This window comes from Nelumbo lutea, chromosome 4 (assembly GCF_056320005.1).
Source record: "Nelumbo lutea isolate HS-2025 chromosome 4, American lotus-T2T, whole genome shotgun sequence".
In the NCBI taxonomy this organism is placed as follows: Eukaryota; Viridiplantae; Streptophyta; class Magnoliopsida; order Proteales; family Nelumbonaceae; genus Nelumbo; species Nelumbo lutea.
In genome coordinates, this window is record NC_142687.1 from 34,841,537 (window position 1) to 34,860,198 (window position 18,662).

The window sequence follows — 18,662 nt, forward strand, 5'->3', positions numbered from 1 at the left end:
CTTCCCATCTGGGTTGTACTCCCACTGACCGCAAAATCATTTTGATCACTGGGTCATGGGTTGGACCGTTAGACTTAGCTAATTAAAAAAAAATAAAGACAATTGTTCATAATTATCTTTTCAGCTATTTTATATCAAAATATACCAGATTTGACCAAATTATCATTTCTAAAAATTATGGGCAGCTCAAAAACTGTTGTGGCTGCCGGTTGTTTATTTTGGGTCTGACCATCCCGGTCTGGTCCAATTCTAACTAACAATGGGTCGTACACAAAAACCAGAATAAGCAAACAGTCTCCCTCAATAAACGTAATTATGGCTTGATTTGAAACATGAAGAAGTAGGGAAAAAAAAAACTCATTGGCCATTCCTTGGATTAGGGGTGCAACTCCGGTTGCCTACAACCACATCGGTTCGGTCAGGGTTTGGGTCTATTAAAAATTTAACCAGGCCAAGTTGCACCCCAGCTTGGACAAGTCCATTTTTTTTCTGAAAAGTGCTTGTGTGCCTGTGGGAGAAAATAAAAAAACTAAATTGAAGGAATTGGAGTTTAAGAAAATAAAAAAAACTAATATTATATAAATAATTTTTTTTTAATCTTATAATTCGGTTGGATGTCTTCACAAGCAGCTCAAATGATGGTAGTTATGTGGATCCTTCAATGGGCCCTACATGGGCCTCTCATATCCCTTTTTGTTTAGTCCAATGGGTGACAGCAGAAGAATGATGTCGGTGGGGCTCCCTGTGCATAATTTTTCCTTTTTGGCCGTCTAATTTTGAATTCTTTGATCAAGACAACTTGATATTCTTGGGCTACATAAAATTATTAAGCAATCTAGTCAAGAGCTTGCACGCCTTATTAAATGCTTCACATGGATGTTGGATTGCCCAAGCAACCCTATATTTTCATACAATTCTCTCTCTCTCTCTCTAAATATTGCTCTATTACGGGCCCATTTTTAATTAATAGTGTTCTACAAAATGGTCATTCGGAATTACTATTTTGGTCAAAAAGCAAAAAATTAAAAGAAATAAACGAAATTACGAAAATACATTTTCACAGTACTTTTTAAGGGGACCCAAATGGGATTTAATTATTTACTTTTTCATTTTTTTTTTCACTTGCTTTTATTTTTAGGATTCTTCTCACCCTTGTTCAGTCTCTGATGCATGTTCTTCCCTCTTTTCTTCTCCTTTCCTTTTTTTTTATTCAGTAGTACTGATGAAGGCTTAGCAAAGAGAAAGAGAGAGATGCTTGATGCCATGGGATGAGACAGGTGCATAAACCAGAGGGTCTCACACCCAACCACCAGAGACAAATACAGTTGGGAAATTGGGACAAAACCCTAACCTCATCTTCTCACTTCCCAATAAGCCTCAAGTAGCTGTTTGGACAAAAAACCTTAACCTACGTGTAACTTTTGTTGACCACTTCTCTTTTACTCCTATTCAGGGATGCCAGTGAGTCGGGTCAAGTGGCAAGCCCGCATTGACCCGACCTTCAGATCACCCTTAAATAGAGATATGCGTTGAGATAGAACCGTATCAAATCCAACTCCTTTATCCTTACATTATTGAAACATTTATATATATAACCTTAATTGAATATAGAAGCATTATTATGGAATGGAGCAGGGCGAGTTCAATATTCAAATAGGTTCCACTATGATATTTGAAAAACTTTTAACCACTCAACTGGAATCATAATGCGATAAGCAATCAGGGTAAATGGGTTTTGATCGATCAAAACTCTTTCCATATTATATATTTTCCGCATCATAAATTTTCCCTATTCAAATTTATATACAAGTGATTTCTAGTTCATTTATTATAAACTTCTGATCATTTTCTACTTTTAACTTATATAGAGTATATACGATATCTGAATTCGATCCTAATCCAAATGGATAAGATTCAAAATAAATCCAAATATTAATAGTTCGGATTTGACTCTAGGTTATACCCATTTGCAGCCATAGCTCATATATTTCAATATCATCTTAGTGGAGTAAATGATCTCTTGGTAGGACCGGGTTATTGGTGATTTGGTGGATCATGATATTCCAAATGTATACACGTGGCAAGTAACGGGTGGGACCCAGTCCGCATTTTGTATGTTATAATTTAGAGGGCAACTAATGGGATTATTCAAGGAGAATTCAATTTACTTGAAAACCAAGCATGTTGATTAATTATTCGGTTTGCTTAATTGAGATTGGATTCTAAATTGGCCTCATGTGAGATACAAAGTGATCTGCTGGTCCCACGAATTGTTCCTATCTTACGGCTGTTTGGAGGGGAACCCACCCGCCTCATCAAATAAAAAAGAATACTAGAATTGCACTGTTATCATCTTTTTATTTACACGTAATTGAACGTTATAATATAGAGGAGACAGACACATATTATGGAATTGGGAGGCGTAGGATCCACTGTAGACCCCGCATTTCTCTTTACATGGGGCCCACCAGTTTATTTATGCTGATGGGTGGGCCCCAACCAAAACCCTAAGGATGGTGTTTGCCAAAAATTTGACCTAGATGAGGATTCCTGGTCGCGTTTGGTTGTCATGATGAGCTCTGGTTTGAACAGATCTAGTTGGATGTTGTATACTTTCCTGGACGGCGCCTACCCAGATTGCCACGTGTAAAGAATTGAGTTTCTTCAAGTTTGAAATCCCTCTCTGGACGGCCAATCGGAATAAAAAAAGCAGAAAAGAAAATTTTGGTTTCGGGTTTATGGTTACTCCAGTTCATTGAGGAATAGCTTACAACTGTAGCCAAACGCTCAACTTCAAAAAGTTGGTGAAGACGCTCACATTTGGCCCAACTTGTCCGCGTCATTGGTAGCCCACTAAGCCCAGGGGCTGAAATAAAATTTTTAGACGGAATTGATGGACTGTGGGCCTCTAACCGATCATTTTGTGCACTGGGTAGATCCAAAAAATTGACCTATAATCACCCAGATACCCTTAACCATCCAACGTGGACAGTATACTATGATAGCTTTGGGTCTAAGATACAATCTATTAAATGGGCCCTACGTACGTGAACGGTCAAGATTTGTACGGAGTATGTAAGTATAATATGAGGAGAGTATCCAACATTTTGCTTCTGAAAATAAGTCCAGCATTTCTAAATTCCAACTTCCAAGCTGGTATTCCGCTTCTCTGCTCGTCAAAAGCTTCGAAAACATTCTCTCCATAGCTCTCTGTTCTTTCTTTCAGACTTCATTTTCTTTTCATTTCTGAGAAGAAGTCTTCTTTGGCTGTCTATCCTTTATTCAAACCGACCTTCTCCAGAGTTCAGGCCATTAAAACCAGTCTCTAGCCTGCATTTCTTTTATCAATCTCTCTCTTTTTCGACTGTAAATAGTTAGGAACAGAGGATATAGAGCAACCATGGCTGCCAACAAGTTCGCGACCATGTTGAGTAGGAACACACACAAGATCACTTTAATTCTCGTATATGTAGTTCTTGAATGGTTTCTGATATTCTTCCTTCTCCTCAACTCCTTGTTTTCCTATCTGATTGTCAAGTTTGCAAACTACTTTGGCCTCAAGACACCCTGTCTGTGGTGTTCCAGAATCGATCATGTCTTCGAGCCAGGAAAAGAGCATGCTTCTTATAGAGATCTTATTTGTGAAAACCATGCCTCTGAGATTTCTAAATTGGGTTACTGTTCCAATCACCGGAAGTTGGTGGAAGCGCAGGATATGTGTGAGGAGTGCTCGTCCTCTCGGCCTAATTGTCATGGAAAGTCGATCGATATCAGGAAAAGGATTGCTTTCTTTTCTTGGGTGAAAGATATGGATATTGATGTGATCTCAACTCATGGTGAGAAAAACATTGAGAATGGTGAGAAGGTTTTGAGGTGTTCGTGCTGTGATTCGAGCTTGAGCAGCAAATTTTACTCTCCTTATTTGCTGTTTCAGCCTTCATGGGGTGTTTTGGATTATGCCCAGAAAGGAAATTTGAGTACTGATGCCACTGGTGAGGAGCATGATGGAGGTGAGTACTCGGATCCATGTAAATCTGATAGCCAGACTGATCGCTGCTGTGACGATGAGCATGAGATGGAAAGAAACAGGGGAGAAGGAGAAGAAGATGATGGTGGATTGGAGGATGAACATCGGGTGCCTTCTGATGTCGAGGAAGGTGTTGAAACAAGAGAGGAGGAAGCAGAGGTCGGCTGCTTGATGTCTCCATCAAGTATCCGAATCAAAGAAATGGTGACAGATGAAGATGATAAAGTAGGTGACGTTGAAGGAACAGAGCAAGAGCTATCAGAGGAGGAGAATTCGAATATTTCTGCAGAAGGTACAAATGCTGTTTTCCGATCCTCTGATGATATTGTTTTTGAAGTTTGTCGTAGAGAAGATGCATCTCTTGAAATCATCCCTCTGCGTTTGGAGAGTATCAACGATGTCAATGATCGTTGCCTCCTCCCGGTTGAATTGATTGGTTCTGCAACTTCTGAAAACCAAACCTTTAACAGCTGTAAAAAGGAAGACCAGAACAAGCATGTTCATCAGGAAGGAGTGCTGGATTCAGAAATTCCTGTTGAGACGCAATTTGAATCGGCTGAAGCAGAGGAAGACATTGTAGTGGAGGCAACAGTTGAGCTTTTGGCAGATGAAGGAAAGGAGAAGACAAATTCTTTGGAGATTGAATCCACGGAAATGGCTGAGAACGATAATTCTTCCACTTTATACACTGATGAATGCAATGGAGATTTGGGTGGTGACGCAAGTGAAGAGGTTGCTATTACTCAAGCAACTCGGACTCTGTCCGATGAAGCTTATAGCTTTGAAGTGATAGAAGTTAAGGAATCAGTCGATCTTCCAGGTATGGAGAATTAATTGTTTTTGAACAACCAACCATTTTAGTGGTTTAATCATCTGTTCTTTATATGGTCATGCTTAAATATCAAATTCAAGCATCTTGAAATTTTATAATCCATTGATGTATGCAGCACCTAAAGAAGCTGGTTCAAAAATTTTGGATGATGAGAACAATTCAGAGATATTGACAGGGATGGAGGTGTTCGATCAGGAATTCAACAATCAGACTCGAGCTCATGAACTTCCTCATGGTAACAATACTGAAAGCTCTACAACCTCTGAAAGTGCAGCCAATGATAAAGGTAAGATGCAGAATCCTGTTCTTGTCCTCCGGCAACCCAGTTCTTTATGCTTGAAGCTTTGAAACTTTTCTTGCACAGGAGTTTAGTTTGTAATGCAAGTTTTTGTGTATTAGATTCCAAGCAATCTGAGGAAGCAACCATAGAAGGCAGAACCTTATCCGCTGATAGGACAGAACAAGGGATAAATCATCATTTATCCTTATCTTCAGAGCTCAATGAAATGGAGGAAGAGAAAGCCCCTGAAACACCCAGTTATGTGGATGGTCTTCACCAGATACATAAAAAGCTTCTACTATTGGAGAAAAGAGAATCTGGGACGGAGGAGTCTTTGGATGGAAGTGTCATTAGTGATTTCGAAGCTGGCGAGGGGGTTCTGACTGTTGATCGCATGAAATCGGTGCTTAAAGCAGAACGCAAGGCTCTAAATGCTTTATATGCAGAACTAGAAGAAGAGAGGAGTGCTTCTGCAATAGCTGCTAATCAGACAATGGCTATGATAACCAGGCTTCAGGAAGAAAAGGCTGCAATGCAGATGGAAGCATTGCAGTACCAGAGAATGATGGAAGAACAATCTGAGTATGACCAAGAGGCTTTGCAGCTTTTAAATGAACTCATGGTCAAGAGGGAAAAGGAAAAGCAAGATCTGGAAAAGGAGTTGGAAGTTTATCGCAAGAAGGTCCTTGAGTATGAAGCAAAAGAGAAGAGAAGGATGAGGCAAAGCAAGAACAGTAGTGGGAGGAGCAGAGCTTCATCTGCTTCTTCCAGCAATGCTGAGGATAGTGATGATCTGTCTATTGATCTTCACCATGAAATTGTCGACGAAGATAGCTTCCATAGCCATCAGGAAAGCAGCATCTATACTCCTACTGATGCAGTTCTAAATTTGGAGGTTGAGGGGCTAGAATGTGCCAAGCATTTGAGCACTCTTGATGAATCACTGGCTGAGTTTGAGGAAGAGAGGATCTCAATTATAGAGCAGCTCAAGGTACTTGAAGAGAAGCTTTTCACATTGGGAGATGATGAGGAGCAGCTCCTTGAAGATGTAAAACCCCTTGAACATCTTGCAGAAGAGAATGGCGAAGAGTTCAATGGATTTTCAAATGGTTTCTCTGAGGGATTTGACGCAAAATATTACCAAGAGAGAAGAAACCTTGGTGGCAAGGCAAAGAACCTCCTTCCTCTTTTTGATGCTATTGACATGGAAGATGAAGACGTAGTAGTGAATGAAGAACAAGAAGGATCTGATTCGGTTGTCTTGCAAAACTCATCATCAGCTTCCAAGCTTGCATTAGAGAAAAAGAAGCATGCTATTGAGGAGGAGGTGGACCATGTCTATGAAAGGCTGCAGGCTCTTGAGGCAGATAGAGAGTTTCTGAAGCATTGTATCAGCTCCTTGAAGAAAGGAGACAAGGGGATGGATCTTCTCCAGGAGATTCTACAACACCTTCGCGATCTGAGGACCGTTGAGCTCCGTGTAAGAAACATGGGTGATGGTGTTCTTGCATGACTTTCTGCTTAACCATTGAGCAAAAGACAATAGGTAACATAACACCCTTTTTATTCCATTTAATATACCACTGTTTCTATATTGATGTATAAATTCTATTTTAACCTAGTTCTTATAAATCCATATAGATCAAATTCATATCTCCTTTTTCTATAACATTCATTTTCTTCGTGACAACAATATGGTTGTAATCATGCTTGTGTTATGCTACACAATGCAGACTCAAGCACCCCAATAGGCATTTGAATTTGTTATTTATATCTCAATCTACTTTGAATGTGTATTTATCAATATATTGCTAATATACATACTGAGTTGTTTTTCTTCTTGATGAATGCAGGTTGTTTTCTCATAGTTCAGAGGAACTACTAGCACACAGTCTGCAGTGATCATATGGGACAAGACGCTGTATGAATTTTGCGTCTTTTATGACTAGTAACAGGAGCCCCCTTCAAGGAGAGGGGAGGGTTCTTGTATGGTTTGATGATAATGTTGTATGAGCAGCAGACTATTAAAATTGAAGTCTGCCTTCTTTTTTTTCTTTTCTTTTCGGTGTCCAAGTAAGCCCAACTTTTTGTGGGCTGTACTCATCACCACCTTTTTCAGGGGAGGGTGGAGGATGAGGAGGCAGGGGGGTGAGCATGTGTCTGTGTGAGTGTAGGCTAGTCAGGTCAGGCCACCCTGTCATTGTAAGTGTGAGAAATCCTGGCTCCAAAAGCTGATTGATATCCAACAAAAACTCTGATGCCAGGTAGACAGCATTAGTTTATAGACAGTTAGGACAAGCACATTTTCTTTTGTCTTTTTTCTTTAATTTTTTTATTTGTTAGGGGATGGGCAAGGAAGAGCAACCCTTTCCTCTTTCTCATCTTTGCATCATTTCATCATATGGGTTTTGACTACTGGATGGTCTAGTCTGATGTATCTGTACAAAACATGTATCCTTTTGTATCTACATAAGTGAGTGTTTGTTGCTACTAGTTTTGAAGTAGTTGATATTCTTCTTTCTTCTTTTGGTTTCTATATTCATGAAATGGGCGGCCTAGAAACCTAATAGAAAAGGGTTTCCTTCAAATGTATTTTGCTTTAAGCAACAATAATTACAGTTAGGTGTGGGCACATAAAGTGGTTACCTAGTTATTCTTCCCCCTAATGGATGTAAGAAATGGGTCCTTGGCGTTTGAAAATAGGTTGCAGACTATGCAATCAGAGTGGTGAGAGTGGGTCCAGTTGCAGAGATAAATTTGATTATAAGCGCAAGATGGATGGCATGTGGACATCAACTTTATAATTTATAATTGACAGAGGTAGTTATGAGATTACAAAAGTCAGAGTCTCAGCTTCATTGACTTCTTCTGATGTTGAAGGCTTTTTTGCTTTCCTTTTCTTCTGTTGGGATGCTGGAAAGATTGATTTTTTCCCTGGTGGGAGTGAGGCCAAATGACTCGTCATCACTAATAAAATACCCTCCAAATATTATTGTTTAGACATGATTATCAGCAGACCTGACATTGGAAAGAACTTTGGTTGTTGGTCTACAATATTCATTTCAATGTTAAGTGTTTTTAATTCTGCTGGTATATGGTTGGGTTGGCCGGGCGTTTAAATTATTGAATGGAAAGTTTGGAAGGCATTAAACCATGATTTTTGTCACAACCACTTTGTAGCAGAGGTATGGCATGAGGGAGCCTTAGAGAGATCAAAATATGCTCAGGCCCTTGTGTTTGTTGATGGGTTAGGACTGCAAACGGTGTCTTTTTGTCCGAATTTGATTTCAACCCAATTAACGAAATTTGAATTCAATCAAATTTATAATTGAATGGATTATAGATCAATCCCATTCTGATCCATTACAAAGTGATAATATTTAGGTACAACATCAAAGTCATTTTTAGTTAATTTTATTAATGATATATAATATTCTCTGATCATTTTTAGTTAGTTTATTAATGATATTCGATATCTAAAATTGACCCGAGTAATGAATCTAATGGATAAGATTCAATTCAAATTTGGATCTAGGCATACCCCATTTTATTATTGGCATTCTTTATAATTGATGTTCATGGGAATGATAGCATTATGAATTTAAACTTGGGGCTTCAAACAGATTGGATTGAATCAGATATACCTAGACCCAAATTTATTCATTAATTATTACTCAAATTCAAATGGAAACTTATCCGTCAGATATAGAATGGATTTGGGTCGAATTTGGATAATTAATTTCATCGATAAATGAGCTAAAAAAAATAAATTATAATCTATTATTAATGAAACGGACTAAAAATAGTTTTCTAGAAAAAAAAATGAAATGAAAATAAACTTCTTAGACTTGAACCCAAGACTCTTTAGTACAGACAACATTCAAAATATTATCATATCGATTGGATCCATATTTGATCCAATTTAAATGGTTCAAATTCATATCACCCTCAAATGGACCTGATTTAAATTTTAACAAACAGAAACCTTTGTAGCCTTATTTAAATTCATTGTTTTCCACTGCTGAGTGCTGAATGCCTATATTTGCTATATTGAAACTTTAACTGTGTTATCTCCTGTCAAAAGTTCTGAGTAATGGAGAGCACCCTAGTATAAGCCATTGAGAACCTTATGAGGCGTTTGGATGCCACCACGTTTAGGCGGAATAGGTCAATGTGATTGTTTACTGTTTCCCTGAACTCAAGGCTCTTTAGTACAGACAACATTCAAAATATTATCATATCGATTGGATCCATATTTGATCCAATTTAAATGGTTCAAATTCATATCACCCTCAAATGGACCTGATTTAAATTTTAACAAACAGAAACCTTTGTAGCCTTATTTAAATTCATTGTTTTCCACTGCTGAGTGCTGAATGCCTATATTTTCTATATTAAAACTTTAACTGTGTTATCTCCTGTCAAAAGTTCTGAGTAATGGAGAGCACCCTAGTATAAGCCATTGAGAACCTTATGAGGCGTTTGGATGCCACCACGTTTAGGCGGAATAGGTCAATGTGATTGTTTACTGTTTCCCTGTTTCCTTCCAATTTTGATTTGCTTTTACTGTTTAAATATTGCCAAAATAGTGGGGGCCATTGTTGGGGCAATGCTAAAACCTCAGGCAGAAAAGCTTGAGACTGCAAGTCAGAGTCTGAGAGTCTTAGAGCCAAAAGCCACCCTTTTACATATTTTCTCTAGAAGGCCACCTTGACCTTGGTTCTCCATTGTTTAAGAAAATGGCTCATTTTAGATGCTGAATTGCTCTAAACTGCAAATAAGCCACACTAAAATTATTTCATTCCAGGTGGTCTCCAGGCCACCCATTATTCAAAGAAATTGTTGTCACTCAATTGCACAACCACTCTTTTGTTTGGACAACTCTAAGTTGATTTTAGGTAGATGGACAACCACTTCAAAATGATGGTAAACGACCAACAGTTCTCTAAAAGTACTTTTGTTCATTTTCTTCAAAGTTATGAGTACCAATTAAACCCAAACACGCCCAATATAAATGGATAAAAAAGGATCATTTGTAAACTCTGACTATAATTTCTCAACATGGTAATTTACAAGTCATTATTTTTATTTCTTTTGGTAAAATACTGACAAGTCATCAAGTATCATTGTATTAGCCAGCTAGAGTTTTTTTTTTTCATTTTACTTTCTTGAATAAAATCTGAATACCTGAGCTGGGATTGATTTATAGAGCAAGGCCCTATACTTTATAGAGCCAATTTCAAAAGATTCATTTTTATAGAGCTAAAATTCAAAAGATTCAGGTAAGTCCAAAGTCCAAAATACTTTATAGCCAGAAGTACTGTAAAGCAAGTGCCTAGAAAATATAGTTTGACATTCGAGTAAAAATCACTTCCCTGTTGAGTATTCAATTGGATGAATCAAAAGTCAAAACAATGAACAGACTCTGAAACCTTTGTCATGGGGTGGACATGAATCTCAAGTCGTCTTCTGAATTCACTTATTGCAGGAAAAAAACACCATACTTTTTTACCAAACAAAATGGATGATAGTGCATGCTTTAAGTTTATGTCAATTTATTCCACTAATATAGATTATTACTTGAGGTCATATCTCACATTCAGTTAAAAACAGTCCTTTCTCATCTATTTACCCTTCTGCAAAATCCCTATTTTACTCCACTGAGAACTCAAACAACATAGTGTGCTTATACTTGTCACCTGGTTGAACAACAACAGATGGGAAGTTTGGTTGGTTAATGGCATTTGGGAATCCTTGTGTCTCCAAACAAAGCGCTGAATGCTTTCCATAAATAGCTCCGCCCTTACCAACAATCCCATTCACATAGTTTGCAGTGTAAAATTGCATGCCTGGTGCATTGCTCCATAGATTCAAGACCCTTGAGCTAGAGGGATCCATGACTTTAGCAGCATGTTTCAAGCCTAATTTCTCTTCCCCACAGTCAAGCACATAATTGTGGTCATATCCCAAGCCAGGAACCTCGTGGATTGAGGCACCAATCTTCTTCTCTGTTGTGAAGTCAAATGGAGTTCCTTTAACTGACATTATTTCACCAGTTGGGATGGTATTCTCATCAACTGGGGTAATGTGAGATGCCCATATCTGAACCAAATGCTCAAGTATATTCCCAGAGCTGTGCCCTGATAAATTCCAGTAGGTGTGTTGAGCCAAGCTAATGGGAGTGGGCTTGTTTTCAACCAAGGCTTCCATGTCAAGCCTCATTGTTGTGCTTGAAGTAAGCGTGTAGATTGCAGTTACAGTAACATCTCCTGGGTAGCCTAGTTTAGCAAACAACCAAAGAATCAGCAAATGAATCAGAACATCATAAAAACAAGAATCCCAAGAAGCTTACCTTCTTCCCCATCAGGACTATGATATTTGAAGGTAATTGATGGGTGTTCACCATCTTTACGTTCAACAACCTCCCACACTACTTTAGCAAAACCCTTGTGGCCGCCTGGAAAGAAGGGAAATAGGAATCAGAAAATGTAGGTAGCAACAAAACCCATCAACTCTGACAAATTTGTTTATGAAAATCAACAGTACACAAACACTAGTTCAATAAGAAAAGGGAAACCTTTATCTTGGGTAAAAGAGAACCAATAGAACATAACAGAACTTTCGTAGATGATCATAGTAGTTTCTAAATGACAAAATTGCTTATACTTCTTCAAGGAAAAAAAAAAAAAAAACATATGAATTCCAATCAAAAACTAAATGCAGATCATATACATGCAGAATTAGCAGGTCTTTCTTTTCCAGACGAAGAGAACTAAATATCCTGCCTCAACAGCAATTCCAACCTTGTGCCTTTCATGGAAGAGCTCTTGAACATTTTTTCCTGCCCCTGGTGTGTCAACCAGACAACTAAAAGAAAATTCATGAACTTTAGTCGATGATACAAGAACTTTCCTGTCAAATTCAATTGTTTCCATGACTAGAAGAAAACATTACACAGAAGAAGGTAATTGGTTTTATCCCTTTCTCTAGAGAACACTCCCTCTTTTCCATGCAAACCATGTTCTTCTATGTAGCTTCATTTTCCATAAAAGAAGTTTATCAAGTTTCATATCAAAGAATAAACAAAGCAAATTGTATTAATAACCAAAAGGATGTATAACAAAGAAGATTCCTACACGCATGCATGTTCAACAAACCTGTCTGGAGTGTGGACTATATAAATTGCCCATCTCTATCTTTTAGATTCAACATACTATAGTGATTTTTTGCATCAGCAGATGCAATGTAGAATTCAGTGATCAAGTGAATTATCCATAAATGCAACCAAGCACCAAAGGACCAGATAAACATATCTCCCTAATTACAAGCATTTAGTTCTTAATCTTCCACTGCCCATTTGCATGCCATTAGACAGACATAAACTTGAACATAAAAAGATCTCCAAAGTTTCTCAAAATTCAGTACCGTGGAGACTGTTTGGAGGCTTGTTAATAGGCAAAGAGTACTCCACTCCATTGAGGGTAAACTTCCCATCCTTGATTCTGTTTGCCACCCGACCAACAATGCAGCCAAAATAAGGGGCAGCACCTTTCTGAACAAACATAGATACACACCAACCATGAGAAAATTGTCCCAAAACCCACCGAGAAAGAAGATCACCTAGGTTTGTCATAGTTTAACATCCAAAATTCAAACAAATTACGAAATGGGTTCCTTTTTTTTTTTTTTGCTTAAAACAAATAAATCATATTGGAAATAAAAGATCCATGGTCAATTTCTTCATCAAAGAACTAAAGATCAAAGAAAAAAGTGTTCTTTTATGAAGGGCATGCAGAACTCACAAGGTATGGTTCGAGAGAGTCGAATCCGAGAACAACGTCGGCAAGATTTCCTTGAAACCCAAAAAAAAAAAAAAAAACCCAAACATCAAAACAGTCCTAATTTCAATTCGAATAGGGGGGTAGTAGAAAATCAGAAGCAGATCAAAAAGGAAGTACCTTGCTTATCAGGGACGAGCAGGGAAGTGATAGTGGCACCGTAGTTACTGATCTTCACTCGCATTGTCCCATTGTCGAGTTCGAACAGCTCTGCTTTCTGATTGTCGGCCATGGCTTCTTACTTTCCCTCTACCCCTAGAGTCTTGACGAGAAGTATAACAAAAAGACCAAAAGCATTACACAATGCATGCAGAGATAATTAATGAGAGCGGTTTCGTAGGATCAGAGGAACCGGCTTCTTTGCGAGCATCGAAGACGCGACCGTGATGTCATTTTTCGTGTTAATTACAACGAAAATCCCGGAATCCTAATTCGGATAAGAACAGCAGACACAGACTTGCAACGATCCATTCCCTTGTTAATCGGGACCCACTCCTGAATACGATTCTTCATCTAGAGGTGTTATTCGAAAATCCGATTTGGAATTTGATATTTTAGGAGATGTTTGGAATCGTGCTTGTTTTTTGAAAAAATGGTGTAACGCCGGATGTATATAGGTGTTTCAACAAACGCTCATGTATTTCATTGTTTTAGCTGATTATTAAAAAATCGGATATATTTTGAAAGTCGGGATTCTATTTTGGTTGACTGATGTGTATCGTATGTGGTGCTTACCTGTTACATACATGAAAAATGGTGATGAAAATCACCTTATCAAACATCATAGTATTGTTCACTGCCTACATGGCAAAAGCATTTTCTTTTTTTTTTTTTAAATGGGTCTTGGAAGCAAGGGCATTTTTTCTTGAAAATCAGTCCCAAAAAGCACCCACACTTCCAAACACCACGTTATATAATCGAATCGATTTCGGATAATTCAAATTGGTCAATATTCTATTTATATCAAATAGTTAATCATATTTGAATTCAAATATGACCTGATTTGATTTGATAAATATTCAAATTTGACTATTATTTAATTCTTATATATAATATATAAAATATTTTATATAATTTATATATACTAATTAAGTTATATAAATATTTTATATATTTATATACTTTATATCAATATTATTTTATCATAAAGAAATTAGTGAATCAGGTGTCATTTATCAAAATTCGTGAGTGGATTTTGATTCGTCAAAACTCTTTCTATACTGATAGTGCGCAATCTAGTCACTCATAACTGGCAAAGGCTGTGCTCCTAGCTGGCACCGGACAAGATACCTGCGAGGAAGAAGATGAAGGATTCTCGGGGAGCTCTCCCGACAGGAACACTCCGATGCTTAAATTAGAACTTGGAGAGCTGAGAATGAGAGTTGCAGAGAAGTAAGCTAAGAGTGGAGATGCGTAGTTTGCAAATTTTTCTGCTCTTTGGAGACAGGAGCTCTTATATAGCGGTGGCTTGTCAAATCAGGCATAACCGCCTCTGATTCTCTGACGCAGTCGTTACTTGCCAGGGCCGCGCAGGTTACTGTTGCAGAGTACGGCCCTGCCAAGAAGGGGACACCCCTTAGGGTTGGCAGGCATGATGCCGCTTGGCGAGAGGCGTGAGTGTAGGGCTCCAGGTTTGGTAGGTACAGTTGTTAGAAGAGATCTTCCTGTGATATGCCGAGTTGTCTTCCCGCGAGCTACCTTGCACTAAGCTACCTAGGGCCGAGCTACAGGTGTCGTATCGATGTGCTTCTACCCGAGGTGGCCTACTTAGGTTTGAGCAGGAATAAACTTTAGGAGGCTCCTGAGCTCATCTCGAAGTACTTTGAGCTCGGGAGAGTCCTGGCTTGAGAGAACCTTAGCTCGGGACATTTTCTTGGAAGAATCTTAGCTCGGGGTGTTCCCTTCTTGAGGTGGAGCTTGGGGGCTCCTTACTAAGGAGGAGCTCTGGGGCTCTTTTACTTGGGAGGAGATCGGGACTCCTCACCTGGAGGGACCTTGGGACGCTCTCCCCCTTATGAGAGAGCTCGGGGTAACCAGAGCGTCATCTAGTACCGAGCTGCCACGTTGGATCTTGGTGGACTGGTCGCGCTGAGCTGTCACTTATGTTGAGTCACGCCCACGTGTCCCCCTATGATGAGGTCGGGTCAAATCACCCTCCATCAATTGCCCCCTACTCCCCAAGTCAGGGGTCCTGACCTGGTGTGGGGAGTTCACGATGTGACGGGTGGATTTGGCCCAAAGTCTAGGTTGCCTCGTCAGAATTCACCAGTCGGACCAGTTCGTTGTTCGACTCAATCAAGGATAACCCGGGTAGCATACAGTTTACGCGTGGACGTGGTGTGATTTATAGACTCTATGGACGTCAAAAAACGTGCTTAACTGATTCGCCTCGACGGTCGCATAGCCGGTTTCTTGAGAGCCATTAGATCGTCTTGATCTCAACCATTGAATCTCGAGCATAACGGCAATAAATAGGGGGGACTCCCATCATTTTCTCCGCCATAAGTTCACTAGCACTCGTCTTGAGGTTGCATCTAAGGTCTTCAGCTCGGGTTCTCTAGTTCGTCTCTTTTCCCGGCTCGGTTGCTTTTTCTTTGGTGAGTCTCCCTAGCTCTTTCTTTCAGTTCATTTCCAGTCTTCAGTTTCGATTTCGTAGCTAGTTTCCTTTAGTTTATTTTCCAGTTCGTAGCTATCTCGGATCATAGCTTCGACAATCTCTTGGACGAGCCCGAGGTAGGTGCCCCGGCTCAAGCAGATAGTCTCTTAGATGAGCCCGAGGTGGGTACCTCGGCTCAAGTAGGTGCCTCCAAAGCACATTCCACCTATGAGGTGCGTAAGACCTTGGGTAACCTAGCATCCACCTCTAATCGAGGTCGGATACCAAACAAGTTTGGTCCTTCCACCATGACGGTAGATAGGCTTAGGAGCCTGATAGCCCGGTACAACCTTCCTAGGGAGTACACCTACCATCTTCCCGCGGGCGACTTTCCCTGGGAGCACGGTCGCGACGAGATCATGATTTTTGGGGAACAGCTCGTGACTGGACTCCACCTTCCACTGCACCCTCTCATTGTTGAAGTGTTGAATCACTTCGATGTAACCATAGATCAACTCCACCCGAACTCTGTCCGGAACGTGGTCGGTACAATTTCCCTCTATTTCGACTACGCCTTTCCCCTTGATCTTGACATTTTTTCTTCTATCTTGTCAATAAAGAAGAATGCATCTAGCGTTCTTCCCGAGCACAGGTGGACTTACTACCTATCCCCCCGCCCGGGCTTCAAGTTGTTACATAAGCTTCCCAGTAAAGTCCTGGCCTGGAAACATGACTATTTTGTAGTTCGTAACTCTACGGGGTGGCCCTTCCCTACTCATTGGAGGGTGGCTGTTTAGGACTCTGGCATTAGGCTGGACCGGGGTACAAGCGAGATACTTTAGTCTTGGGCGGAGCTCGGATTCGACTACAAGGACTACCTTGCCGAGAACAAGTTCATCGAAGTCGGCATGAGTCCCGGTAGGTCGCCTTGTGTAGAGTTAGTATTTTTCTCAGTAGCCAGTTTCTACTTCTTGGTAGCTTTACTGACGTCGAACTCTGTTGCAGGTCCTATGGAGCAATTTAGTGTGGAAAATCTCTTCGGAAAGATGAAGGGGAAAAGGAAGCGAGCTGTGAAGAGAGGTCGCATTGAATCTCCGCGGGCTCCTACTCCCAAGCCTAAGCTACCTATTGATGCTTCGGTGATTGACTTGGAGGAGCCAGAGAACCTTCCACCTCGGGAGCCTGAGGCGACTACGAAGCCCGTTCCTAAGACTACAGAGCCCACTCCCGAGGCTACTGCAGAGCCCGCTCCTATCTCTACCTCAGGAAGTGAGGGAACAGCCTGGAGCATCCTGAACCCGTATTGCAGCCTTCAGAAGAGCAAGGGGGCTGCATATCCCGAAGAGGTCTCTGAATGAGCCGAGCTAACGCCTTCTCAGCTCGGAGCTCGAGTGGCTACCCACTCCATGGTGGTAAGTCTCATTGTACTTGTAACTTTTGTACTTGTTGCTTTACTGGTATTAACTGGCATTCTTTTGGCAGGTGAAGCGAGCTCGGGCTACCAAGGATTCAGCCCACGCAGCTCACACCGAACTGGAGCTAGCTCACGGCCAAATCCACGGGCTGGAGGGCGATGTGCTAGCTCTGAGGTTAGAGAAGGAGGAATGGTTGCGCGAGAGGGAGGAGTTGCTGCGCAAGGAGGAATTGTTGTGCGAGAAGACAACTCTGAAGCGTCAGGTCGAGAACCTCGAAGCTGACATTAAGGAGCGAATTGAGACCCTTCCTGATATCATGGAGGAGGCCAAAGTCAAGGCCGTTCAAGAGTACATTATGTCTGAGGAGTTCGATGGGGTGATGTTGGATGCCTACCGCAAAGGCTTCAATCTCAATCGATGGTCGATCAAGCGCGAGTTCCCACAGCTCGATGTGAGCACCATCACCACCTCGCGAATCACGGGAGAGGTAGCCCGTCAAGCCGCCGAAGACCCGGACTCTGAAGAGGAGGGTGACGAAGGCATCGGGGAGGTCGGCACTACTGACCAGGCTGTCGACCAGGCCGGTACTTCTGCAGAGGCCTCAGGCGAGAAGTCCCCCAAGTAGTTCGAGCGGTCCTTGTACTTTGAGCCTGTGGGCTCAGTTTTTCCTTCTCCTTTTGTAAAACTTTTTGTAATGGAATACATTTTGTAATGAAAATACACTTTTTGCCAAGTGTTGTGCAATTTACTTTATTTGCCGAACTAACTATTTTACCCCGAACTGTTGAATTATCGAGCCAAGTACCCGAAGTGGAGGTTTCTGGACTGTTGTTACCCCAAACTGTCTCCCCGTACTTAGTAGGGTTAACTTTACAATGTACACCAAGGCAAGCAATCATAGTAGGGTATATGCCCGAATTGTCTGCCCCTTAGGCAATACCAGTACTTAGCCTACGCCGATGAGGCGACTAGGTCTTGTATGGTGTCGAGGTCTTTCATTAGCTTGACACTTTGGCCCTTAGGCTGGGGGAGCGACTTATAGTCTACCCTCCTAGAGTTCGCCCATGCGGAAGAGGCGAGTGTGCGCCGAGTTCCTTAGCTCGGCGTTTTGGCCCTTAGGCTGGGGGAGCAACTTAATAGTCCACTCTCCTAGAGTTTCCCCATGCCGAATAGGCGACTGGGCGCTGAGGTGCTTAGCTCGGCGTTTTGGCCCTTAGGCTGGGGGAGTGACTTAATAGTCCACTCTCCAAGAGTTCGCCCATGTTGAAGAGGCGACTAGGAATCGAGGTCCTTAGCTTGGCGTTTTGGCTCTTAGGCTGGGGGAGCAACTTAATAGTCCACTCTCCTAGAGTTTGCCCATTCCGAAGAGGTGACTGGGCACTGAGGTCCTTAGCTTGGCGTTTTGGCCCTTAGGCTGGGGGAGCGACTTAATAGTCCACTCCTCTGGAGTTCGGTAATTAGAGGTAATATTGCCTTAGGTTGACAATATTCCAAGCTCGAGGTACTTGCTTCCCTTCTAGGGTTTTGAGCTCATACATTCATTCTCTGAGCACCCACTTTACTCGGTAGGGTCCTTCCAATTTGGCCTGAGCTTACCAACACTGGGCTCAGGTGCCATGACTTTACGAAGGACTAGGTCTCTGATGCGGAGGTTCCGCCTCTTGACCTTGGCAT

General features: G+C 41.0%; 2 protein-coding genes across 2 annotated transcripts; one reads left to right on the top strand and one right to left on the bottom strand.

Annotated features, from left to right (window-relative positions):
• Positions 1 to 3,113: 3,113 nt before the first annotated feature.
• LOC148855147 (myosin-binding protein 3-like) lies at positions 3,114 to 7,632 on the top strand. Its single transcript, XM_088982315.1, has 4 exons — positions 3,114 to 4,847; positions 4,975 to 5,145; positions 5,259 to 6,685; positions 6,993 to 7,632. Exons 1-3 carry the CDS (start codon positions 3,401 to 3,403, stop codon positions 6,650 to 6,652), a joined length of 3,012 nt encoding a protein of 1,003 aa, XP_088838441.1. The 5' UTR covers positions 3,114 to 3,400; the 3' UTR covers positions 6,653 to 6,685; positions 6,993 to 7,632.
• Positions 7,633 to 10,674: 3,042 nt separating this feature from the next.
• Positions 10,675 to 13,556, bottom strand: LOC148855148 (uncharacterized). The gene is made up of 5 exons (XM_088986490.1): positions 13,098 to 13,556; positions 12,942 to 12,991; positions 12,565 to 12,691; positions 11,492 to 11,596; positions 10,675 to 11,417 (listed from the first exon to the last, which is right to left on the bottom strand). The coding sequence occupies exons 1-5, from the start codon at positions 13,207 to 13,209 to the stop codon at positions 10,792 to 10,794; spliced, it is 1,020 nt and encodes a 339-aa protein (XP_088842616.1). The 5' UTR covers positions 13,210 to 13,556; the 3' UTR covers positions 10,675 to 10,791.
• Positions 13,557 to 18,662: the final 5,106 nt, after the last annotated feature.

What these genes read in the sequence shown, in the direction of transcription:
- LOC148855147 (XM_088982315.1), top strand. Translation starts at nt 3,401, where the DNA reads ATGGCTGCCAACAAGTTCGCGACCATGTTGAGTAGGAACACACACAAG. An exon ending in GGAATCAGTCGATCTTCCAG is followed by an intron (nt 4,848 to 4,974) that starts GTATGGAGAATT and finishes TGATGTATGCAG; the next exon opens with CACCTAAAGAAGCTGGTTCA. An exon ending in AAGTGCAGCCAATGATAAAG is followed by an intron (nt 5,146 to 5,258) that starts GTAAGATGCAGA and finishes TTTGTGTATTAG; the next exon opens with ATTCCAAGCAATCTGAGGAA.
- LOC148855148 (XM_088986490.1), bottom strand. Translation starts at nt 13,209, where the DNA reads ATGGCCGACAATCAGAAAGCAGAGCTGTTCGAACTCGACAATGGGACA. An exon ending in ACTCTCTCGAACCATACCTT is followed by an intron (nt 12,692 to 12,941) that starts GTGAGTTCTGCA and finishes ATGTTTGTTCAG; the next exon opens with AAAGGTGCTGCCCCTTATTT. An exon ending in GCCTCCAAACAGTCTCCACG is followed by an intron (nt 11,597 to 12,564) that starts GTACTGAATTTT and finishes CCTTCTTTCCAG; the next exon opens with GCGGCCACAAGGGTTTTGCT.